The sequence below is a fragment of the Dermacentor andersoni genome, chromosome 4, assembly GCF_023375885.2.
Source record: "Dermacentor andersoni chromosome 4, qqDerAnde1_hic_scaffold, whole genome shotgun sequence".
NCBI classification, from domain to species: Eukaryota; Metazoa; Arthropoda; class Arachnida; order Ixodida; family Ixodidae; genus Dermacentor; species Dermacentor andersoni.
This window is the reverse complement of record NC_092817.1, coordinates 148,150,853-148,177,544: the sequence shown is the minus strand read 5'-3', so window position 1 is coordinate 148,177,544 and position 26,692 is coordinate 148,150,853. Positions and strand designations below refer to the sequence as shown.

General features: G+C 46.3%; 1 protein-coding gene across 3 annotated transcripts in view; it reads right to left on the bottom strand.

The window, feature by feature from the left end:
* Positions 1-25: 25 nt before the first annotated feature.
* LOC126537892 (uncharacterized) overlaps positions 26-26,692 on the bottom strand; it is a 121,959-nt gene continuing 95,292 nt past the window's right edge. For 2 of the 3 annotated variants that reach the window (XM_050184994.3, XM_050184995.3), the window contains exons 2-8: positions 23,514-23,726; positions 17,204-17,278; positions 14,554-14,592; positions 13,955-14,038; positions 5,515-5,614; positions 1,985-2,084; positions 26-1,083 (exon numbers count right to left, since the gene is read on the bottom strand). In XM_050184994.3, the coding sequence (XP_050040951.1) occupies positions 816-1,083; positions 1,985-2,084; positions 5,515-5,614; positions 13,955-14,038; positions 14,554-14,592; positions 17,204-17,278; positions 23,514-23,726 (879 nt within the window). In that variant the 3' untranslated portion in view covers positions 26-815. The remainder of the gene's footprint in view (positions 1,084-1,984; positions 2,085-5,514; positions 5,615-13,954; positions 14,039-14,553; positions 14,593-17,203; positions 17,279-23,513; positions 23,727-26,692) is intronic. The other variant, XM_055074518.2, reaches the window with a different exon arrangement.

Below are 26,692 nucleotides of genomic sequence, written 5' to 3'. Positions count from 1 at the left end.
AATATGACGTTAAAGAGAAGGCAAGTGAAAGTATTGTCCTCTTTATTGAATATTCCTGCCGTGTCATTGAAAACAGGCAGCACGCACGTAAAGACATGAAACATTCTGTATGCAAATTTATCGCTTGCTCAAAGTAAGTAAATAAGCGCATTTTGTGTGTTAAGGTTCGAATACGGATGCTGAAAAACAACAGACAGTCACGTTTTGTTTCTTTTGTTTTTGACCCGCATTTGTGTCGCTCAGTAGTTGCTGTGCAGAATGGAGATCAAAAGTCGAAAGGGGACACCCGTTTCTTGCGTGGTCCGAGCAGATGCATACAGATTACAGTCGCATGCCAGGTGAGCAATACACCTGGCGTAAAGGTTCGCTTACCGGTATTCGCGAGTTACAAAACACCGACACGAGGCGATCAAGGCCGCCTAAGCCTTAATCGTTTCCTTCAAACACCAACAGGTGAACGCTTCTTCTCTTGTATACCTTTGGTATCGAGAGCAATTAACCCACAATCTCTTCCCACAGCATTGGTTACTATACGTACTAATCTGGGCGTTCACATCGCAGTGTTAATGCTAATGCATTTAGAAGGATATGGGTTCCCAACGTTTCATGACTATACTGGCTCTAAGAGTGCCAGCAGTGTTACGCGCATTTTTCGTCGCAACTTCGGCTAGTTTCGCCTCTTTTACGGCGAGACGCCAATCAATAACTAGCCCAAAAAGCGAGGAGGAGGCTCTAACGAACGCAGTAAGGCCTCACGATTCCTTGTGGGGCACCTTACTCTACTAGGGTAACCAATTTCCTGCCTTAACTGATATTTACGGCACCGGCGGAGCGCTGGGAACAGTCGCAAATGCTGGGAAAACGACGACGCGCGGGCTACACTCTTCCTCGTTGTCGTAGTAACCGCTAAACTCGGGGTGCTGCAATCTCGGCTCTCCGGCGTACGATCTCTGCTGGAAGGACGCAGCGGCGGTAGCCTCGCTGAACACGTCTCCGGGCACTTCGGTGGTGGTTATCTGAACCGTTGTTTTAGTCTTGACCGGCAGAGACTCCGTTCGCGTCGTGCTCGACACGGTGGATCCCCTGCGAATGAACGCGCAAACACCTCTTGGAACGGGGAAGTTGAAAGTAAAAAAAAGAAAATAATGAAATATATCCCAACGTTTTACGCGCCAAAACCAAAACAGGCCAAAACAGGGTCGCAATGGAAAACAGATGAAGTAAAATGAACGATTGCAAGAAAGAACTTTATTGGACGAGCATTTTGCTTAGAGACAAGGACCAAACTGCTCGTGAAGGCATCAATGTTTCATTGTCGAGAATAAAGATGAGTGTACGAGGCACCGATAGGCTACTACAATCGTGCTTGCATGGTTGGGCTTTTGGCTGCCGACAATTGCTGCCAGCCCGAATGAGACTTCTGCTGATACAAGAGCCTCATAAGGCACATGCGTAGTTTTAATTTGCACCTTATCTCGGATTCGTTTCTCATGTGTATAAGTGATGTGTTCCTTCGATTAAGGAACATATACGTATCTGTTTGTGCATAGTACATAATATGTATTCTTGGACGGCGCACATACAAACGAAACACGAGAAAGAATACAGGACAAGCGCTGGTCCTTCTGCATTGTATATTTCTAACAAAAGTCGCGACAGAGCGCTTGCGCCCGTCTTTCCGTACAGCTGTAGTTTCCTCTTTTTTTAATGCTAACAGTGCTAATAAAATCCAACTCATCAAGCTTTATCGACAGCTTTTTCGGAAGGTCATGGACAGTTTATCGCCGAGCACACGCACCAGGATGGCGGCTAGGATGACGTCTGTTCAATCTATATATATCTTGTGAAAGCACAGGCACACAGACGATTGTAAACCGACAAATTACGCGGTGGTTCGGGCATTACGTGAGACAGTTGTCTTCCTTGGTATCATTCAGCAGTTGAGCTGTGCTCGCGCGCGTGGCGGCAAAAACAGTAAGCTTACCCGTTTCCTTCCGACTGAGGCCGACCAAACAGCGAGTTCGAGCAGTTGAAGTTGCTGTTCCCGGAATCACTTTTGCTCACGGCCCCGGTAATTTGGTTCACTGAAAGGTGGTAAAGAAGAAAAAGCTTCTGGCAGTTGTTTGTTCTGATGGAATGAATCGCCTGTTATTTTGTGTTTAAAGGTGAATGTTTGAACCTGGACAGCCTTCAGATGATGGCATTATTATTACAATAAATGTAAACGCGAAGAAGTCGCAAACCGCTGGAAACGCTTCCTTAGTTCCCTAGATTCACCTGCATTTGCTATAGTGACCTAATCGAAACTAAGATGCACATTCGTGACCAAAACCAGGTCCTTGTGCGGAACCGCAAGCACGAAGGAAGCACGAAGGTGCCCAAATAACACGTAATTTTGCATATAAACTCCCGTGTAGGAGTTATAGTTGTAATGTATCAAATAGTTTGTTATTAAGAAAGGGTCGCGAATTAAGAGCACCCGCACAGGGAAACGCGCGGAGTGAGACAGGATATGGTCGCGCTACTTGGTGAGCGTCCACAGCGCTGCCGGCTACGTATACAACCGAGTACAGCTGTTTAACGGGCGTGTAAACGCAATGTTTCATGCGTGGCATAACATGTGTACGACCCGGGACTACTAAACTGAGACGTAGACGCATGCTTAAAAGACGAGGCAATGGTGGCAAAATGAACTTTTTGAATTTTCAGACCCGTATGTGTATACCTACACCCAGAGCGCTATGAGGGGCGCTGTAGCTGAAGGAACCGGAATATAAAATGTCGCAGAGAACTCCTTAAGCGGCAGTTTCCTCATGGGGCTTCCGCATGGCGTTTACGCAAGGCGGTAGTTGAAGACGGGAGTCGATCCCACACCTTTGTGCTCAGCACAAGAATGAACGACGCCTATGAGGGCTCACAATCACAGGTGCCACAGCGTACTCTTTAATTTAACCTGACCGTGTGGCTACCCAGGCAGCACACCAGCAATGGTTCAAGCACGGTCCGATTCTGGCAGAAAAATTGATACCAATCCTCAACCAACCCTGGAATATTGGCAAAGTGCAACCCAATCCAATGCTGGACCACAGTTAAAGCCAAGATTGAACGAATATTATGCCAATGCAGCAGCCATTGCGTTGCTAGCGTAGTACCAGCGCTGAGCCATATCGTTGCCATTATTAATGTCAGTTTTGAGCCAATGCCCTTTCTTTGCATGATGAGTATTGTAAGTACGCTCGCTCTAGTGTGCGCAGCCATTATTACTTCGAACCTTTTGCTAGCGGCATTTTTGATGGCAATTACCCCCATTAGCTACGAGAATTCGGAGTGGCACCCTCTCGCGAGTGACGTCACGGTCAGGACGCCGTTTGCGCCGGCTTGCTCGTTCCCTTCGTGTATGCTTGGGATATGGGTGACTCGAGCCGTACTTATTTAAGGATATGTCGGCTTCTTTCTGCTGCCATGCCTGAACCACAGTTCCTTCTTTCATAGCGCGCGAATCGAGAAAACTTGCGGCTTGGATATCGCATGCTATGCAGTGTTGAAGAGGTCTACTGGTTTTGTAATGCATATATTTGCAATGCCATAAATTTTGCGTTAAAGGAATGTATGCACATTTAACACGCGAAGTTGTGTATGATGCTTTGCTAAACACTTAACATTCCCTTAGTACTTAGCTATGAGAGAGATTGCACTTTACATGGAAGAAAAATCTTGGTAATTGGTGTCAACATGTTATCCGTGTTAGAAAGATGCTGCCCAGGGAAGCTGTGATAATGATTCTTATTACTCTGGTGAGTTGTTCTAGTTGAATGTGGCCACTTTATTAATGCGTAAAAGGAAGAGTTAGGCGCGCATTTCGTATGAAAAAGTTTGCTGCTACTTTCAACGCCCTCTAAAACAGGTCCACATAAAGTGAATTGCTCATGGCTGCTAACACGATGGCGGGTCACGTAGAGAATTTACATAGTTCATTCACAAATACCATAGTATCAATCAGCTGAAAGAAAAGTTTCGTGGTTAAGATCGAGAGTCAATCAATTTCAAGCGATGAAATGCTTCATAGTAGCCCTCAGTAGCCTTTATCGACCAAATGGCACGTCCCTCATACAGCGGTACCAACCGACTGTCGTTATGACGAGGCAGGAATTGTTCGCGGAACCCATCACTTCACTTCAACTTCGAATTTAAACCATAAAACAGTTTTGAGAGTGCAAATTGCAATGCCTAAAGTATACTCGAGGTACTACAGCGCAACTTAGGCTGTCTAGAAAACGAAAATTCAAGCACCTTCGGCCTCACCATGTCTCGATCCAGCATTGTTTAATTATACAAACGGAGAACTATTCGCATCGTCGGTACAAAAAAGAGAAGCTCGCAAACCTTCATGAGGAAGACACCACAAGCCTTGCATATTTCACTTGATTTTTGACTGTCCACCACATGATATCCTCAATATGTTCCATACTACTAATGTATGACGATTCGGCTTCTTTATGGCTACAGCCATACGGTCCGAAAGGCATATTTCACAAGACGATTGGGGCCGAACAGCCAGTGTCAGTTCGCCAAACAAATTCATCATGTATATTCCTCAAGCAACGAGCACCAGTAAATTGCCCAAGTGAGTTGAACGTGTAGCACGGAAAAGGAAATATATATTGGTACATTCCTTTTCGTATTCTGCAACAGCTGTAAGCCTCAATTAGCTTTACTTCAAATTACCGCCATTTAAAATAAACACGTGAAGAACCGCCCAGTTTTGAGAAGCAGTTAAAGAAGCAAGTGGTGCTGGTAGAAAAACTGCAACGTTAGTTGAGTCCTCGTGTCACTGCCGGGCGTTTCTGTGAAGAAACGCCAAAAATTCGATAATACCATGAACTACACGTAGTGAGCAAACCTGTTTTAGCGGATTAAAATCAAGTTAACTGTTGTAGAAGTCATATAAAGCCAGCGTTTATGACATACTTGTTGCACCGCGGCAGGTATGGTATCATAACTGGATTCTTATGTGCTATGTTATTGCGGTAGTCGATCCGCGCATGAAAAACTTGCAATGGGCTGGTCTGAGCTCCTTCGGCTGGCACTGTAGCATCGCCTTTGTGAATGGTATTGTTGTCTAAGAAATAAGCTCTTTGAATAAATCTTCGTGAACGAAGATGTCGTAAAAATATATTTGAGACAGGAACAAACGAAAACACTGCAGAAGGCGCCAGGACACATCCCGAACTGCAGCAGACGACAGGCGCAAGACCGTGCCCCGACATCACGCGAGCGGCGCTCGCGTGATGTCAGGGCACGGTTATGACAAAAATTATGACAAAGATTATGATTATGACAAAGATTATGGGGTGCACGGGTTCGGGTATTTCACCATTTAGTGGGAAGAACTGAGAAAAATAAGCACCAGTTTCACTAGAATAATGCAGACAGAACAATAATTCGACAAGACAAATCAAGTTACAGCGCCGTTTATTGCTTAAGTATGGTAAAAAAGAAAAAGAAGAAACATACTTGTGTTCATTTCCTCCTTCTCAGGATTGCTGCTTCCTGCATGATTGACATGGTTTTCGACTCCCGAGCTCTCTACACGGTTTATTACAATGCACACGCTCTGAAAGGAAAGGGTTGTATACACATTTAAAATATTCGCGCAGAAAGATTCTATATAAAGGGTGTCCCACGTAATTTTAGCCGAGAAGTTAAATATGAAAGGTGCGTGGAAGCGAATTGAACCGAACGCATACTATTCGCGATGTCCTATAGTAACTCAGGCAATTTATTGTTTTCCCCATAACGCAATAACTAATTAAGTTTAATTACTCAAGTTTGTCTTATATGCCCATGCCTTATAAGCAGATTTGTGCAGCACCTTCAGAAACCGTTGATCGAGTTGTTTTCTGTACAATACGTCCCACGTAGTCTTTTTCTGGGTTTCAAAGAAAGCCCGCAAATTGGTATCGCTGTGGTATCGTGCTGCTCTCAAGCGTGCGTTCGGTGAACATGGTCGGCTGCATCGTGACTGGCGACGGGGAAGCGGCAGGGCGTTATGATGGTTGTAGGCAGCTAGGCCGGCGGCTCCCGTCGGATGACGGCGCAAAAGCATGCTGCTGGCTGAGAATTGCAGAGGAGATAAAGAACGCCCTGCCGATTCCCCGTAGGGATGGGCCAACTTGAAATTTCGGAGTGGGCCAAATTAAATGTGTTAAAGGGAAGCTGAAACACTTTTCGAAAAAAATGAGTTCTCTGCGGCATTCTACAGTTTTGAGTCCCCTGAACACGAATATCTGGTTCAAAAAGGGCGGAAACAAACGCAAGCGGCTGTTTTTCCAAGAAAACGCGCACCAGCGCCTCAGGGCATCGCGCGAGCGCCGCTGTTGCCCGTGATTGGTCGGGGCCGCTGTGACGTCGTTGGCGGTAGTCGCCGGTCGGCGCCGCTGCATGTCTCCGTTTCAGAGCGTAGCACCATTCCTTTCTCTCTGGTAGCACGCGGTTCTGCTGTTCTGGCTTCATAGCTGAGTTGCAAGATGGAACGTTCTCGCTGTCTCCGACAGCTTGTATTGTCCCCGTACATGTTTGAACCCACAGCCGATACGGAAAACGATGGCGGCAACAGAGTCAACGACGATATTGAGTGTGCCAACAGCGAGAGCGATGTGTGCACCTTCTCGCGCGCTGAAAATCTTAGCTGGCACGTATGTTTTTTTTTTTTTCATGTAGCTGCACGTTGCAATGACGGGAGAAAAAATGCGCTAATGTGTCACTGGGAACATGCTGCTGGAAGAATGCCGAAGCACTAACTTCTCATTAGATTTACACGGGTGCGATTCCGCCATGTCAAGCACCTTGCCGCTGCTTGTCTAAAGTCCCGTGGTTTTTTCAGCGTTGATACACGATCGCGAACATAAGTGCCGCGTTTCAAAGCGCGCACATGCAGTGCTGTGAGGTACAGTCATGGAAGTTGCTTATCATACACATCCAGAGATGACCAGAGGTATTATATGTGCAATATTCATACTATGTTTCGACGACTTTGCGAGTGTGGCTCGATCAAGAATCGGTATGCGTGCTCCATGCTAGTGTTGACATAAAGATATTAGGCAATTTTAGCACCGCCGTGTGGTAAACACGATAACTGAACCAAACGTCGAATGTCACTAGGCAAGCCTACACTCCATTTGATACCTCAGGTGCATCGCTGTGGAAGCTACGCTCGAAGTCCGGTCACCAAAATTTATTACTGCGCGCGTTTCCGTCTATGCTTCGCAGCGTGCCAGCGGCGTTTGCTCGCGCGAGCATGCACGTAAAGCTGCCGCGACGGGCTGCAATTAAAAAATACCGAAAAGAATTTTTTTTAAAAAAGAACGTGTTAGCAGTCGTATAAGTACACGGATGGTTTCTATGGGTAAATTCTTTTTTTTTTCATTCCGAACTGAGCTTATATATGGAAAGCTTTCTGAAAAATCGGGTCAAGAAACACCGAACGTTTTCTAAGTGCGAACGCAGCCACTGCAAGAAGTATCTCAAGCCTCCACAGCATTGCACCTGATGTATGAAACGGAGTATAGCAACGCTAGCAACAACGCGTTTTCGCATTTGTCGTAAGGCTATCCGGCTACGCTAAAACTGTGTTACCAGACGTTAATGGCTGCAAATGTTCGTATTTCTCCAGTGCATCAATGTGGGCCTAATCACGCTTTCATTAAACTAGGTGCACCTGCATGTGCTGCGTATTGATGGAAGATGAAGAGAACTGCTTGTGCTGCCAGGAGGTGCAAGAGATTAGGAAAAAACAGAAGCGCACGCAGTGCGTAACAAGTTCAAGACAATTCAGGACTGTGTGCCTCAGCAGGGCAGTACTGGAAGTGGCACTTGCCCAGAAAGGAGTCGAACCGGCTGGACAAGGCAAGAAGTTTACACACAGGTGTGAAAATGATATGGCCAATGGAAAAAGAGTGATGCAAAAGCAATTTTTTTTACAGGCAGTTGAGGTATGCAGCATACCGCCAGTTTGTCTGGCTAGTATGGAAAAAGTTGGGAAAGAAGAACCGTCGAATTCTGCCAAGCTGTGTACTTGAAGTTGTTCGGGCTTCAGTCGCGCCGATTTAATTGGAATACCGATTGCCCGCATCGTTGTCAAGCTCCGATGATAGTCACTGTCGCGGAAATGGTCCGAGCACAGCGCAGTTGATTTCGTCGGCACGAACTTATCTCTCCTCACCGCACGTACCCACTGCGCTGCAAGCTTCTTTTCCTTCGGGAATTTGTGAAACACCACATCGTCTCGCCCGCCTGTGTTCGCTCAGCCGAATGCTGCACAGAACGAGGGCATGTTGGGCGCCCTTGGCTGTAGGCACTCCCGCAGCACAGAAGGAAAGAACAGTTTACGAAAATCGCAAAACAAACGTGAGCGGCGGCGGCGGCGGCAGATCTCTCGTAGCGTCGTTCAGTAAAGCGCAGGACGGAAAGAGGCATGCCAGCACATGTCAGCACGCCGGTCCGCAGCTCGGTTGGCTCGGTCTCCGCCCATGACGTCACTCTCGCCGGTTCTCTCCTCTGCTAACGTCCTCACCCGGCGCTCCGGGAAGCGATGGGGGCGTGTCCGCGCGGGTGATTTAGAAAGCGATTTCCGCCCGTTATATTAACAAAACGAAAAAAAAAAAATTTCGGAACCGTAAATTATTAGGTCTGTTCTTCCCAATCCCAGCAATTCATAGAAATTGAAAACCGTTTCAGCTTCCCTTTAAGCCAAGTAGAAATTTGGGCGTCGGCCGACTTGAAGTTTGGGGGGTGGGCCGACTTGAAGTTTGGGGGGTGGGCCGACTTGAAGTTTGGGGGGTGGGCCGACTTGAAGTTTGGGGGGTGGGCCGACTTGAAGGTTGGGGGGTGGGCCGACTTGAAGGTTGGGGGGTGGGCCGACTTGAAGTTTGGGGGGTGGGCCGACTTGAAGTTTGGGGGGTGGGCCGACTTGAAGTTTGGGGGGTGGGCCGACTTGAAGTTTGGGGGGCGACTTGAAGTTTGGGGGGGTGGGCCGACTTGAAGTTTGGGGGGGGTGGGCCGACTTGAAGTTTGGGGGGGGTGGGCCGACTTGAAGTTTGGGGGGGTGGGCCGACTTGAAGTTTGGGGGGGTGGGCCGACTTGAAGTTTGGGGGGGTGGGCCGACTTGAAGTTTGGGGGGTGGGCCGACTTGAAGTTTGGGGGGGTGGGCCGAGTTGAAGTTTGGGGGGTGGGCCGCCTTGAAGTTTGGGGGGTGGGCCGCCTTGAAGTTTGGGGGTGGGCCGAGATGAATTGAAATTTGGGGAGGGTGAGTTGAAATTTAGGGTGGGCCGAATTGAAATTTGGGGTGGACCGAATTGAAATTTGGGGTGGACCGAATTGAAATTAGGGGTGGACCGAATTGAAATTTGGGGGTGGGCGAACTTGAAGTTTGGAGGTCACCCAACTTAAAATTCGGGAGTATACGTACGCACACTTAGGCAACACCATTGGAGTTTATGAATTATTTTTGAGTCCTTGAATTGCTTTGAATTGGGCTGCCACCTACGCATGAATAGGTGACGATTATTATTTGGTTTTCTCACGGATACAAGCAATGTACAGGGGGTGTTCACACGATTGCGCACGCTTGCTCGCACTTAAATTGCGCAACCGTCCTATTCAGTTTAGCGACCACAGCAAAAAAGCTACCTACACATTAAGATAAATGAACCGACGGACGATGCACTCGCGACTAATTCATTATAAGAAGGCACGCTGAATATAATACCTGCGGTGCACATGCGCGCACAGGCAAGAGGAAAAAAACCAAAACACAGAGGGTTGTGCCACAACCAATACTAGAACAGATGCACAAGAACATATCTTATCTTGTCGTACAAAATTTTTTGGAGTACAGAACTTGCCTCAAAGCTTCTTTTACATCAGTGTGCCTCATTCACACGGCTTCAAGAAAAAAGAGCCTGCTCATAAACATCACATTCAGCATCCCCGATGCTGCTATCACGACTAAAAAGTTTTTGTACACCACTGTGGTGCGCAACTGATTCAAAATAATGCGCCTTCATCGAATACTGCGGACAGGCCGCTGGAGCCAAGGAGAAAGAGCGTGCCGTGCGCATTGCGAAGAGAATCGGCGCGCGAAGAGAATCGAGGAATAAAGCGCCGCGTGGAGGACAGTGCCGCTACTTACAAATCATCGAAGGGTTTTAGCTGCTGGAAGAAAAGGCTACTCCATTTAGCGCCCGAGTAACCCCGCCGTTAAGCGGCGTTAGCAGCTAGGGTGCCTCGATGTCCTCCTCCGCAACCGCTGCAGATTTTGGGGAGGAGGAAATCGAGGCACGCTAGCTGCCAACGCCACTTAACGGCGGGGTTACTCGGGCGCAAAAGGGAGTAGCCTCTTCTTCCCTGGCTTGGCGTCGCCAGAGGGCGCGAAATTGTCGCGCGCCTGTCGGAACGCTCTGGCAAGACTGCTCGCAAGACTGCTCTGTGGAGCAGTCTTGCGAGGCTTTGGAGCGGGGCACCGGAACGGGTGAACCCGATCCTTCGAACGCGACACCGTTCGCGTGACTGCACACGCAACCGATTAGGCGCTGGTGTCGAGTCTGGAGGCGAACATATTCGCTCAATATCCTGTCGCGGTGAATCGGACTCCATCGATTCGTCCGCACCAATCGGGATGTGCTATTGATAGTAATTCGGCTAAGTGGCATTGGTGTAGGAAAGGTGTGATAAATGCACTCGTGATTGTCTGCACTACTGTATTGTCGTTCCTTTTTCTCGAGGGCACGTTTGAGACCCCCCACAACATATAAAAAATGCATGACAATGAATGTGTGACCATTTTGGTGGATAAACAAACATTCCGAGATAGGATGAAAGTAAATAAAATTGTACGCATAACCCTCAATTCTAAAGCATTTAGTTCTGCACTATACTAAAGCTTCGCGTCACATAGATTACAACATGTGCGTTGGATGTGCATTTTGTTTTGTGAATCGCCTCTTGGCGATGTTTATCCCTACATAATAAATATGTCATATTGCTGTCATAAGATTTACCTCAACTTTATTGATTATCCGATTCGAAAACTACACGAGTCGCCCTTATCTATCTATTATGAGACTTCACTGAAGTAAAAAAAAAATTCATGCGGACCCCACGCACTGTGGGAATCGATGTACGAAAAACTTTCTGTGCTGTTTGCTTTGATTGACGATAACCAGCAGTGATTTTGACGGCAAACGTTTTATTTTTTCAACATTTAGTCTAATACGAGAGTGGTGAGCTTGTGTTGAACGTTACGTTGCGTGCGCCACTACTGTTTGTCTGCGTCGTGCACAGAACACACAGGGAGACGTGTTTGAGGCGCTGGTGTGCGCCACTGTTCATAACTTCTGAAAGGGTTGAGCATTGTCGTTGCCTCAAATGGCACATCGCATGGTGGCAGAAGTGCTGAAACGTTAGTTGAATCATGGGGCTGTACGCGCCAAAACCACAATCGGATTATGAGGCATGTCGTGGTGGCGGACTCCGAATTAATATTGACACCCTGGTGTTTTTTAACGTGCGCCTAAATCTAATTGCCGAAGCGGTTTTGTATTTCGCCCCCCCCCCCCCCCACTTCCGAAATCCGGCTGGCCCGGTCGGGATCGAACCCTCGACGTCGAGCGATGCCATAGCCGCAAAGTGTTGATTTGACGCGCGATCGCTTCCGTAGTGTCGCATAGACCATACATTGATTTATTGCGGCTTTGCGTCTGCGCACTCTGAGTCTGTTGTCTACTTGACAAATCTGCATGGTGTTTATGTTTCAGAAATAGCAGAAGCATACCTTCAGTTTTCCCGCAGCCGCTGTCAGGGCTATAGTATAGTAGCGTTTCACTTAGCTTCTCGCGTCACCTTTTTCCTCTCCCGCCCGCCACCCCTCCCCTATGCTTTGGAAGTGCGAGCAAAGAGTGGCAAGTTTTGCGATTTTTCGGGATGCGTCGGTTCTGCCCATTCTCTGCCTGCTCTCCCCGCCTCCACTCTACCATTCTATCTACCTCTCATATGGACTTGCACCTTAGTAGATTGGTATGCGCTGTAGTTTCGTCAATGCTTTTGCGGGCGCTCACGGATAATTACAGCCGTGAATAGGCTAACGTAGCGACACCCAGGGAGCTCCAGAGGGCATTGCGTGCATGTGACGCGATGGAAAGATTTAAACGAGTTTCTGGCATCGAATTTTCTCTCTGCCACGCTCCTTCCGTGGAGGCACACGCTCTGAACCACTCCTCCCCCCACCCCCCGACGCGGCGTGCCAGACAGTAGCAGCAGTAGTAGGAAACGCGAAGGAAAAGGCAAAGAAAACTTCGCTTGAACTTTTGGGTGAACTGCGCGATGACGGGACAGAAAGGAAACAAACATAAGCGCCGACTATCAACATGATTTATTTGAAAACACACAGAGCATATATACTGACGAGAATGCGCACGTGGTCAATCGGGGAATGACTATCTGTCATCCAAGGTAGTCAAGCTCCTTATCTGTCAGATCGATCGATGAGATTCTGACGCATTCGTCTCTTCGGTGGATTGCGTGGGTCTCAAATATTTCGCGCGTGAGGTGATTCTTGTATGTCTTCAATATAGTGCCGCGCACTAACTCTCGTTTGCAACCGCTGCACGTGAATACGTGCAAAGCCAGATTGCTTCCTTGGCCGGTTCTGAGCGAGCATGAATGTTCCCTGAGGCGGTCATTAACACAACGCCCCTTCTGTTCGGTATACGAGAGACCACGTGACAGAGGAACGCTGTACACAACATCGCTGCGGCAATCGACGAATTTGTTCACGTGTTTCTTCTTGCACTTTTCGGTCGTCGCATCGTCTATGTTGACCAGGCTGCATAAACCTGTTAGTTTGATGGGCACCGAGAAAACAACCCGCACCTCGGCCCTTCCAGCAATTTTCTTGATGTGCTGTGAAATCTTATGAATGTACAGTATGACCGGGGTCTTCGTAATCGTAAATTGTTCGTAATAATTGTAATCGTAAATAGTTGTGTATAAATCGTAAAGTACGAACTACACACAACCTACAGACAAGATCGCATCGGACTGTAATTTGAATATACGAGAAAACATAATTCTATTACGGAAAAACTCAAACAAACCCCTTTGCCAGCGTTTCTAACATTCATAGACCGGCCACGGCGTTCGCCATTTGCGCACGCCGGTGCGTGAATATCTCGAAGTGCACGAAGCAGCGCGCCTGTCTCCTTGAAACACTTCCAGATGGCGCTCGCCTCTGCCGCATCGCGGCCCACGCAAGAGGCCGCGTTTCTACCAGAAAGCCCACCTTCGTGCATAGCATTCGCCGCGAGCGTTTCCCGGTAAACATTACGTTTACATACGCTACCGCTGCCGGGAAGCGTGAGAAGCAGTCACGGATCTTTGAATGCTAACGCGTTCCACTCTTAAAGGCGAAACTTAAGCGTCCTCTAAATTTTTGAAGGCATACAAGAATCACCTCACACGGGAAATATTTGAGGCCCACGCAATCCACAGAAGAGACAAATGCGTCGGCATCCCATCAATCGATCTGACAGATAAGAAGCTTGGCTACCTTGCACCGACTACCCACGTATGCATTCGCGTCAGTATATATGCTCTGTGTATTTTCAAATAAATCATGCGTTTATAGTGTGTGCTCGTATTTGTTTCCTTTCTTGTCCCGTTCTCGCGCAGTTCAACCGAAAGTTATGCCCCAACAAGCTCAGCTAAAAACCTTTCTTCGTTTTGCATACCTCGTAGAAGCTAGGTACTGCGACATTCTAGGTACCTTATTGCGCTTAGCACTACACAACTACGGCCTTGGAAAGGCCGGACAGAATCGATCTAAATATAAAGCGCTTGCGATCTGCTAAACTGATCAAAGTAGGAATTCTCCGTGCAAATGGCACAATGGTCGCCTCACCTTGGCCACTGCGGACACCAAGAACAGGAAGCCTATTATTGGAAGCAGTTTGCCGGTCACAATGACGGCGTTCCTCAGGTCTTCCTATCAAGTGCAAGAAAATTAATAAATAAAACTTCGTGCAGCATTAGTAGAATGGAGTCATTGCTATGAAGTCTAGTGAATGTGAGATGAATGAAAAATTTCATTTTGTTTGGAAACTCTACTAATCTCTCGGCCCAGTGGTGTAGAAGTTAATATTGTGGCAAAGCAGAAATCTCTGATGCGAAGCCGAAACTATTGCAATAAATGCCAAAGAGGTAGAAAGCAGAATAATAAAGCTTTCTGAAATGTGCGAAAGTACACTTGGGTTGGAGAGTTCAAAGAAGTCACACTGAAAGCGTTAAGATTTCGTATTGTAGGCGCAGAACCTTAAGCATTGTACAGCGCAACTTGACACAAACATAGAGACCTGATGCGGACAGCGTTGTCTGAACTAGTACAGCACGCTTGAAAATGAAAAGTATCTCATGATCACTCCGTGCGTACCGGACGTATCCCTCAGAAGAGATAAAAAAACAGTGCCTCAATTTGTGGCGGAAACATGCCAGGCTGCTTACCTCGCAGTCGGCTCTTTCGGGCGGAATGTCGGAGCGGACCTGAAAAGTGAGGCAAAGAAAAATCACGCCGAGGAACATGTCGCTGCATTCTTGTGAGCGACGTTTTCGTTTCGGGCGAAAAATAAAAAGTTAGCTTCCTCGGATTCATGTATATCGTCGTGGGTCTCGGACGTTGATGTTGTACAAAATTAAACCAGAAATGATCTTCTGGAACCTTTTCCTCTAACCTAAAGCAAGACGCACGTGGCAGTGCGAGACAATGGTTTTTTGAATTGTTGAGAAAATTGACACTACTTTGTCCGACACTGTTGTGTCATCATCATCGACGAAGAACCGACGTGTAGTACAATGCAAGTCAACGAGATGACACTGAAATTTGGGATTAAAATTGAACACATCCGGCCACTGGATAGTCCTAAACTTTCATATTTAATTTTATTTTAAGGTAAGTAATTTTTAGGTGTACAAAGGAGGTTCTAACTTGCACAGTCTCAACGAAAGGGATTTTGTCCGCTTCCATGTTGATGCTACTATATCTATGTGGTCGTGCCACTTGATCAAACAGTAGCTTCTGCAGGTTCGTAAGGAAGCCGTTCACTATAAGAAGGGCACATAAAAGGCTGCTATGCGTATGTCTGTGCATGCTATAGAATGAGGGGTTCAAGAGCAAATTATGGATATATCTGCTTCACGCGGCATTTTTTCACGCCACTTTACAATCAACGCAGAAGGAAAGAGTGAATATGGAGCTCACAAAAAGGTTTTTGCTCGCACTTTTCTTTGAGGGTGTCAAAAAGTGACACTAAGGAGAATTCTGACAGATTTCAAAATTAGTCCTTTACAAATATATAAATGTATAGTCCAAAGTTCGACGAAAACCCGTCAGGCGAGGGTGGTGAATTGATGCATGCGAACCGGCACTCGACTAAGGTTCAAAAGGAAATGAAAAATATCTAATCATAAATAAACATAATCTCCCCGAGATATACATGCTGACTCTGTGCCACCTATCACATAAATAAGCGGCCACTGTTGCGCTCATCATCATTGTGAACAAGGGACCTGCAGTGGTCTTTTCAACCTTGCGAGTGCCGGTTTATTTTAGAAAATATATGTCGGTAAAAAGAGTCCGGATTTCTTGATGAACAGATCTGATAAAAGAAGCCTCAGTAAGCGGAACACACGAAGGAGAAGATGGTAGTAGTGGTGATGTCTACCAGGTGCTTAGAAAAGGCGGCAACCTCAATTACTGTAGCTTAATGAAACAGTTTCGAGCGAACTAGAAAGATTTGACTCTGCCCTCGTATTTTTATCAATCGATAACCGCTGCCTATAATTGTGAATATTTTTCTCGGTGATGAGAAGAGATACATGCGAATTTCTGGGATCGACTTCGGAAGTTGCATAGAACGCCTTCCGAAGAACCTTTCGTTCAGATTCCCCGGACTCAAATATACGTATGGGTAGCGCAGAAAAGTATTGCTTTTTAGGCAAACGCTCGACGAAATTTGAGTGAGATTTGTTACATAAGATGCTGTATTCAAGTGTTAAAAGAAACAATTATTTCGCCTAGGTTTATAACATTTTGTTCCTGAAACTGAGCGAAATTGTGAAGTCCTGAAAATTTTAAAGAAGGACCATGACGTCATAATACTGACTAAGCACAAACAGAATGTTGACCTCAATGGTATCATTAAGGTGCACATAGACCAAATGTATGGATATTATTGCGTTTCCCGGCAAAGCTTTCTGGCCACAGAATACGCCATCATTGGAAATTAACGTTCTGAAACGAATAATAAAGAAAAAAGCTGACGAACAGTCAACAATTGTCTAAGCGTAGAGTAGAAAACCTTTCTCCATACGTTTGAGAAAAGTTTTCAAGCAGAAACGTTAAGCTGTTTGCTTACAACAATGAAAAAATATATTGCACTGATCGAAAAACTGAATATTTACTATGACGCGAGTTCGTAAATTTCTCGCGGCCGTCCATGAAGCACCTAAACTCTAATCTACACGTATTCCAGTTCTGAAGTACAGTTTACCACGCCACGTGTCCTCTTCGTACGCTCAGCTTTTTGCAAAAGGTGTACGTCCCTCGGCAAGCGCAAACAAATAAATAAACAGCCACCAATTAACACAGGTCTGAAATTTGCGTACAGCTTTTAAAATACGTAAAACTTGAAAATTGAGTTTTAAAGGTAGCAGAATTTTTTTTTCGAATTCTATCTTGATATTTGCAGTAGTCCTGAAGCGTAACTCTTTTTTGAATATATAATGAAAGCCAAAAGCTCAATTAAGACAAACTCAGTAATCTCCTGCAAAAGCGCCTGAACCCCCTACGATTTCATAATTCTGCTCAAACATGACCTTTGGCCATGGCAGATATCCCCATCAACGTTTAGCGCGCTAGCTACAGCGGTCCTTTATGTGACTTTTCTTCTCCGATTGGAGGGGACAGTCTACGTCACGTCTGGTAGCAATGCGAGCTTGGCGGTCGTAAAACACTTCGACTTGTCATGGAAATTAAATTGGCTGTGCAGGGTTTTGTGCTAACCGCCGGCTCACACCGCCTACTACGTCGACAAACAGTAAAGTCGCGAAATGGTAGTTGTGAATGCATCTGAAGTGCTGTATAGCCTTCACGTACCCATGACCTGAGCATGAAGCTTGCCAAAGCAACTCCGACTTCAGCCAGGGTTAGGACTGCGAAGATGATGTCCAACTGCAGGAATAGATATCATGAGGAAGGGTCAATGATTAAAAAAAATATGCGTGCTTGAAATCGCTCCGTCCGTGACCTGCACGTAAGCTTTTCTAGGGAAATAACGGTTTTAATCATCATCATCATCATAGTCACCATTACCGTAGTCTATGCCTACTGTTAGGATGAAGGCGTTTGCCAGTGATCTCCAACTTCTGTTGCCTGGCGCCACCTGGCCTGCGAATGCTTGCGAATTTTGCAGTTCAGTCATATCACCCAGTTTTCTGACCGTCCTCGACTGCGCTTCTCTTGGCGCCCATTCTGTAACAAGTAGACCACCAGTTGTCGACCGTACGCGTTACACTACCGAATTGTCCCATTTTCTTTATCTTAACGTAAACTGGAATGTCGGCTGCTCCCGTTTGCTCTCTAGCCCACACCACTGTCTCCCTGTTTCTCGGCGCTATGCCTGGCATTTTTCGTTTCATTGGTCGTTGCGCGGTCCCTAACTTCTCAGGCTTCTTTGTTACTTCCGGTAGAATCGAATGTTTGCACACTTCCTTTTTTTTTTTTTCGAGAATTGCGGTAAACTCACGTTCATGACTTCGGAATTCCTGCCGTACGCGCTCCAACCCATATTTAATTTTTCATGTAAATTTTCTTCAAATGATTAGGGTACACTGCGAGTAAGTAGCCTAGATAAACGTATTCTTGCGCGCACTCTAGAGGCTGACTGCCAATCACGAATTCTCGCACTCGAATGGTTAACCTCCCTACCTTTCATTTATCATTGGCTCTCTCTCTCTCTCGCTCTCGAAAAGAAATGCATTGCAACTCAATTTCAAAGGTTTCTCAACACATTCTGGCCAAGAGTAGATTTCCGGTAACAAAAATTTAGATACCATACAGAACCTCAGAGCGGAAACAGTGTCGTTGCCGAATACCAACACGCACGCAATCAAACTTATTAGAATCTACTGCACTGGTGAGCCTAATTCATTCCCGTTGCTAAAGTGTTGTCGCTTCATGCCCCGCGGCTAAACTTCTGGAAGCGGATGGGCAAGGTTGCTTTCCAATCGAAATAGTTATGGAACTTCACTAGCGCTCGATCCTCGAGCTGTATAGTTTCGTTATGACGTAAATAGCAGCGTCTGCTATAATCCGCCTGAGTGAAGATGTGCTTTCCAAGCAAGACCTCATCGCACGACTCATAAGGGAGTGTTCCTGAAGCAGAGTGACTAGTTCTGTTGAGGGGGGACGTAGTCCTCCGCACACGGAACGGCACCTGAAGTGAACGGGCGTCGAGCGAGGACAACCCCAAGCACGAGTGCACTGTGATTATCCCACCGACATTGCAGTTTGGTTTCGTCAATTTCGCTCGATGGCAGATTTAAGCTAACTCATTGTATCGCCGCATTAGATGGCGTTTAAGAAATGTGCTGCCATGTTCTCAGTAAACGAGCAAAAAGTTTACGATGGTTAGCATAGTGAACTGCCTGCGCCAGACTTGACAAAAGAAAAGATGAAAAATGCGCGGTGGTCGTTGTTTCCTAACTGAATGCTGAAACAAATTTTCCGCATAATGGCGAGGTTAAAAAAAATTGAAACCTTGTTAGTGTTTAGTTTCCCTAAAGTGCTTGCACCTAGCTTAACGGGGACATTCTTGCAACGTACATTCGTCTTTTTTTTCGACGGGGTACCAGCGCGTCAAGTATTCTGCTAATGATTTGCAAGGTTTTTTCTTCAGAATTCCACTCAAAATGCCGAGTTAAGCCGATATCCTCTTCGAGAAATAAACTCGTGCATTTATTCATCAAGGAGAGGAAGAGAGGTTTCCGGAGAACAAAGTTGCCCGTTGCAGTTTGACAGAGCGCACGCTCCGCGCAGTTCGGCCGCGAGTGAGGCCACGCAAGGGCGCAACCCACATGCAGACACGAGCAACGTGTGACTGGAAGAAAAGGCATGCATCGTAAGCACGTAAGAAAATGTTGACTATAGGAAATACAACACACGCATTGCGAATACGACATAGGAGTGCAAGAAAACAACAAGTTCAAGGGAACAAATCGCAACAACAAAACCATTAAAAAACGATCAATCGTAGCACCAGAAGCGCAGTGGTCGCTTGCGCAACGCTCAAACGGAGTCCGTGGGAATAAAATGCACTAGATAACAGTAAATGCAAATCAACAGTGAACAGAAAAAGCGCGCAATGCGCTCGCAAGAAAGATATGCTATACGATAGCGCAACTGATCACAATCGCATAAAGAAATGTGTAAGAAAATGTACGCGTGGGCGCAGTTTCGACATTTATGCTAAGTTAAGCTAAGTAACTTAGGATTGTTGTTATTTATCGGGAATCACGGTGACTGATTACCGTACTTTGTCAGACAGTGGGGATCGCTTGACAATGTGAACTCGTTTATGCCACTGGCCACCAATGGCCGCGCGACTAGTCACTCGAGGTACTTTGCGTGCATTTTCGGGCTTCTTTCACGCTCTGAAAAACACTTATGTAGCAGGTATTGTGGAACGGAAAGCTGTATCGGGAGTTTCTGATGTCGCTCTACAAGTGACACTTGTACATTGACACTTTACACACACACACGCACACACACACGCACGCACGCGCACACGCGCACGCACACGCACACACGCACGCGCACACGCACGCGCACACACACGCGCACACACGCGCACACACACGCGCACACACACGCGCACACGCACACGCACACACACGCACACGCGCGCACACGCGCGCACGCACGCACGCACACACACACACAGAGACATATAGGAAGCCAACAAGGACACTAAGGACAGGATAGGGGAAATTACTTGCACTTATTGATTGAATTATTGAAATGATCAATTAATCGGAATGAAAATAAATTAAAACAACGGGCCACCGGTGGGGCACGAACCCGCGTCTTCGCATTGCGCGTGTGATGCTCTCTTACCAAATGAGCTACCGCGGCACCGTTTTACCTTCCACTTTCTGTGGTATATATGTTTATCTACTATAACTAACCCTGCGAGTGTTAGCCAGCGCCACCACTGACAAGCCTGGCGGCGAATATATGTGTGTGCGTGCGTGTTTGCGTGAGCGCGCGTGTGTGGGTGTGTGCGTAGGTGTGTGTAATTGTGTAACGCGTCCTTAAAGCGACCGACGAGCGAGCGGGGCATTTCGCTGCGGCCTCTTCATCAACAGGCCTCTTCCGCAGCTTTACCGGTAGCTCACAAGTGAGCGACACCTGTAAGATAACTACACATACACTGCTGGTGGATAATTCCCTTTCGCAGCATAGTCACAATGGTGGGGCCCCGCTGTGCGCCTTGGTCGCTGGCCGACGAGAGATTGAAGCGCGGAGGCGATGGCGCGCGGCGTGGCGCAATGTCTGACGGCTAATAATAGAGACACACAAGCACAACGGCGCATAGGCATCCTCTCTTGGTGTTTCGGAAGCCAGTAGTAATACAACGTGAAAGAAACTGCGACAAAATACAAGCTCAAGAGCGCGAGCGACACGTATCTACAGCGCTTGCTCCACAAAGCGTCTGCTAGTTCTGCACCGCATAGAGGGAGCCGCGGTCGACGTAGGAGAGAGTGAGTGCCGGCGCAGAGGAGGAGAGGTGTGGGCGCTACTTTTAGATTATTCAGGGTTTTTAGTTCGGCCTAGAGTGGCTCGGGAGGCGGCGCTGACATCGAAGCAACGAATTCGGCCACTTCTGCCGTGTTCCTATTAATTTTGTCTGCACTTGTACCTGGTGCTGCCTGAAACATTTTAAGTTGAAACACTTCGTCGTGTCATTAGGAGTATCGTTTCGAGATTTGTTTTGTCGGAATGATGGTTATCCGTCCAAACGCGAAATGTTGCCGCTGCGGTTAGGTCGTCGTAGTTGTCATCAGTTGTGTGACAGTGGCTTCTGAGAGCTTTGTCATAAGGAAGTAGTTAAATTTATTATTTTCTTAAAGAAAAAGATAAAACCTGCAACCTAATGTCACTTCGACAGCCTTAAAGAATTTTTTTTTTCGGCACTGGTGAAAGCCCCATACCCATATACGGTGCACTGTGCGCGTTGCTCTGATTGGCGTTATCTGGATGTACTTGAAGGGATACACTGAACAAAACTTTTGCCGCTGAGATTTTTAGCCCGAATGAAAGCTTGGGTGCAGAAATTGGCGGACAAAATTTTGATTTCAGGCCACCGGAAAATAATTTAATGCATTATTCGCAAAATGCCGCGTCTAGCGGCCGCGCCGCGAACCAGAGCAGGGGACGTTTCCGTGACGTAGTCTCTGCTAAATATTACCGTCCCAGCCATCGCCCGCGTCTCTCCATCCGCATGGACGGCGCCGGACGGCAACGAACGACGTCTCAACTGCGCGGTCGCTTGAGGCCGCATACTTATTTTCGCAGGTGGAGCTTGCGCCCAAGTCTTCGAGGCCGCCGTTTGTATTGTGTGCTGCTCCGTTATGGGATCAGTGAAGCACGTGGTGCAGCGCAGAATGCCTCTACGCTGCTGCGCGCAATGGTGTGAGAAGAGTACCGTCGGGCGAGACAAGCCGTGTCATACATTTCCGGCTGAGGCGAATTTTCTAGGGACATGGATTCGCGCTGCGCTGCCATCGCACCCAACATGGGTGCAAAGAGGAAGGCGCGTGAATGTCGGGCAGGAGCCGGCTGCTCACCTCTGTTACTGCCATGGTGGTTTCGTACGATAATTACTAGAGGAAGCGCTGGTGTTGGTGTCTACGGGAGCCGTAATGGGGGCGGTTCAGCCATCATCTGAGTTATGGGAAATACACGGATTGGCCTAAACCTCATCCTTCTGGCTTCAAACGGTTTCGTGGCTTTTCAGGCTCGTCATTTTCAACAAAGTACTGCTTAATAAACAATTAAATTATCAGTACTAAAATTATCCAATGGCAGAATTCGAACACGGGACCTCTAGTACATGAACCCGATATTGAAACCATTACGCCCCGAACGCGTGCATCGACAAGGCACACAAAACGCCCTTATGAAGCTATTGACTTGAGACGCATGGCGCGTTTCGGTTTGGCCGGATCGACAAGCTGAATCGTCGCAATTAGTAGCGATTGTGCGTGTTCTCAGCTTCTGCTCTTCGAAGAGTATAGATTCCTCTGACATTTACGACAATGAAGCATAAAAAGCATCATAAACAAAGCCACAAGAACGTCTGAATGCACAAGCACGAAGATCCGACAAGTTCATGTACGTCTCTTATGGAGGAAGGAAAAATGTATAGGAGGGAGCATTATGGGACGCAGCCAGCCCGGTTGGCAAGCGAACACTCTGTGAAGGCCCAGTGGTGGCCCAACACGTGAACTCTTGCATCGGGATCACAGAGCATGAATGGAGATTTGCTGAGATGTTTGGTTCCCCGTATAGCTATGCCACTAGTTTTTATTCGGCGCGCGTTTATGCGGCTGTCCTACCGTGACTCTACTACCTGCAGAGCGGGAACACTAAAACCGACCGCGCACTTTGACGTGCGATCACATATTTGGCCGACAGGTTTGGCTGACTGGTTATTAGGCGACAACAGTTTGTGACTTCGTAGAAAAACAGATTCGAGAAAGAAATTCTGGTCGCGGAAAAGATTGTGCTACCGGTATAAAGTTTCTACTGAAAAACAATATCTTATTAAATAGCTGCAGTTTTCAACGAGAGAGAGACCAAATCGAAGAAAAGGTATGCACAAAAATTAGGAATAGTAAATCCGGCTTTATCTTGTTAAGACAGTAGTCCTCCATATGGCCGTACTTTTCAGAACAGAATCATGAGTGTTCTCAGACAGTAGTAAACAAAGCTGCTGCGTTAATATAGAGCCTGGATGATGATGGTAAACTTGCGTGGCAAATCTTCATTCTGCTATACAGTATGAAGAGACTGTTTTTGAACCTTTTGAGTGTGTATAGGTCCCAAGCGCTTTGCCAAGATACTCTGAGACATATTCAGTGACACAAGCACATTGATTTCTAACATTATTTATATGTGACTTTAAAAAAAGTGCTAGCTAGAATTTAACCGTGACAGCTCATTTGCTGTAAGAAACGTTGTTCAAGTAAACAACATAACTATGTGTAAAAAATGTCAAGAGACGACCCAAGAAAAATCCACGCAGAGCGAATGTTGGTACGTCGGTCAAACGGAGCTAGCACCAAACTGCGGCGCAATGTTAACTAAACAAAACTAGGGGGGTTCCTTTGTGGGAAAGACTTACCGTTATGTGGGCACTCAAATCCAGCAGCAAATTCAAGATACCAAGAACGGCGGCCAAGGTGCAGATGAAACCCAGCACTACGGTTGTGACGGCCAGTCCCACCAGGTATTCCCGGCGCCCTTCCAGTTCCCAGTCCTGTCTTTCCACGATGCCAAGCACTTCGAGTCGTACTCGAAGGCAGTACCCGAGCACGGCCACCAACAAACCGCTTCCCTGCGTTCGTAATGAAGAAAACACGCTTTGAAAAAAGGAAACGCCTGTCATCTTTATCAGCCCAAGTCCGCCACGTGAAATGAAGTTTCTCCAAGAGATCACCACCCTCTGCCGCTGCCTCGAGTCCGCCTAATTTAATGACTCCATTTAAACGCCCTGCCAACCTGCCATGCATAAAGCTTGCGTGCTTGTAGACAAATAGGGCGTTGTCGCTCACAGTGTGGAAAAACAGTGCAGAAAACTTGCGGGTGTGCAAGCAAAGCAAAAATGGCCGACAAACGTTGATTGTACCATTCAAGATTGCAGTGCTCTGAACAGTAATATACAGGTGGAAACTTTCAAAAGTATGCCCCGAATAACAGGCCTTTTCTTCGAACATGGAGCATATCGGTTCTCATAATTGTGCTCCCACAGAACCGTGCCAGTGTCTCATTCAATGAGCTCGGCTACCCTTCTTTACCTGTACCAAAACTGACGGTAGCTGCGTTGCGTACTCTTGCCGTGACGTTCCGCAGCTGAAGGTGCCCACATAAGCGATAGTGACATGCCTGTTTCAGTGATGCTCTCCAAGTTTCGGAATGTCGTACAGAAGGCGATGCGCCACTGATTTCCAGATAAGCAAAAAGAAAGAAAAATCTGCGGAGGTACCCGACGAGAAAGCGCTGCTCGTGCGCATAATGAGAAAAGGTTTTTGCTATCGGTTTGCAAGGAGGTAACCCACGGTGCAAGGAATAGAGAACCTGGGCCTGTATTTACAAAAAGTTCTTTCTCTACAACTGTCTGTAAGAGCAGATGGTAGTCAACCGTGAAGTTGAGCGTACTGGTAGCGAAGGCGGCCGGCCAATGGCAAGAAACACTGAAGAAAAAGAAAATTACACGGTCTCTTAAGATCTCTCGTAAGAGGTGAACGGCGAAAGCCTACTCTTCATCCTCTTATCATTCGTCTCTTTCTCTTTGCCTCTTCTCTTTCTCTTCTTACAAGTAATTTCAGTCATTATTAGTAATTGCTGGTCATTACTAAGCATTTTTAGTCATTTCTAATGAATTGTAGTCGTTGCAAGTTGTCGTTAGACAAATTGGTAATTTCGTAGTCATTACTAGTCATTAAAAGTAATTTCATTCATTATTAGTCACCACTGCTCATTACTAAGCATCTTCGGTCATTTGTAATCAATTGTGGTCATTACAAGCCGTGTTGGTCATATCATAGTCATTAGTAGTCATTACAAGTCATTTCAGTGATCATTAGTCAATACTGGTAATTAGCAAACATTTTATTCATTGTTAATGAATAGTAGTCGTTACAAGTTGTCGTTAGACATATTGGTAATTGCGTAGTCATTTCTAGTCATTAATAGTAATTTCATTCATTATTAGTCACCACTGCTCATTACTAAGCATCTTCGGTCATTTGTAATCAATTGTGGTCATTACAAGCCGTGTTGGTCATATCATATTCATTAATAGTCATTACAAGTCATTTCAGTGATTATTAGTCATTACTGGTAATTAATAAACACTTTAGTCATTGCTAATGAATAGTAGTCGTTACAAGTTGTTAGGCGTATTGGTCATGTTATAGTCATTACTAGTAATTACAAGTGATTTCAGTCTTTAGTCATTACTGCTCATAGCAAGCATTTTTAGTCATTTGTAATCAATTGTGGCCATTGCAATTCGTCGCTAGACATATTGGTCATTTCGTAGTCATTAGTAGTCATTACAAGTCATTTCAGTCATTATTAGCCATTACTGGTAATTACTAAGCATTTTTAATTATTGCTAGTGCATAGTAGTCGTTACAAGTTGTCGTTAGACATACTGGTAATTTCATAGTAATTACTAGTCATTATAAGTCATTTCAGTCATTTTTAGTCATTACTGCTCATAGGAAGCATTTTAGTCCTTTGTAATCAGTTGTGGTCATTGCAAGTCATCGCTAGACATATCCGTGTTTTCGTAGTCATTACAAGTCATTAGCAGTCAGTTCAGTCATTACTACTCATTGCTAGACGTTCCTAGTCATGTCTAATCAATTATGGTGATTACATACCGTCGTTAGACTTATTGGTAATTCCGGAGTCATTAGTAGTCTTTACAAGTCAATAGTAGCCATTATTAGTCATTACTAGTCATTAACCTCTGTCAATCTGTATTATGACGTTATCATTCACTTTAACGGTCACTACAATCATTTTTCATTGTTTAATCTGTCTTCATATGGCGTGATGACGCTTTGGCGGACACTACGGCGGTCAGGTCTGATGACACAAACTTCACCATGAGCCTAGAAAGGCTTTCGCCTTAAAACACAATGGAGACAATATGGAGATTGAGCGCGTCCCGCCCTTTTGTAACTTTCGTAAAGGCTATTGTAACTTGTGTTGTTCCTGAGGGCTTAATCGGAAGTCTTCTGGGAAGCCTGTTCGTAAGCATAAAAAGGGCCTATTCAGCATGTTCAGCATGCTTCGAAAGCACGAATCAACATATCCTTTACATGGTGGCAGAGAGAATCAGCTAACTTTCGAGGGAGAAAGAAATTGAGATGTCATTTTTATGCGACATATAATTGCTAAAAGAATGAGCGTTTGACGCCCTCTTTCCCGTAGCCTTTATTTCCTCAAAGTTGCACGAATCTTGTGCTGCCGGTCATCTTCGTAGCAGTGCTATTTTAGCAGTCCTTACGTGTCAGGTCAGGTTCTAGCGTGTTCCCAGGGTCAATCTCAGAAGTCGACGCGTGAGCAGGGGCTACCATCGCTTTTGAAGCAGCCATAGTGCGTATGGGCACAAACTATGCCTCTGCAAGGCGGCTAAAAGCGTACTTACTACCTAGAGCCACATAGCATTTAATAAATACCGAGTCTGCGCGTTCTGTAGGCGCGTCCATAAGGCGCATTGAGTTGACGTGTGGTAAAGAAAGAAACTTCGACGCAATCGTTACTTGAACTGCAACGTTGTAGGCGACC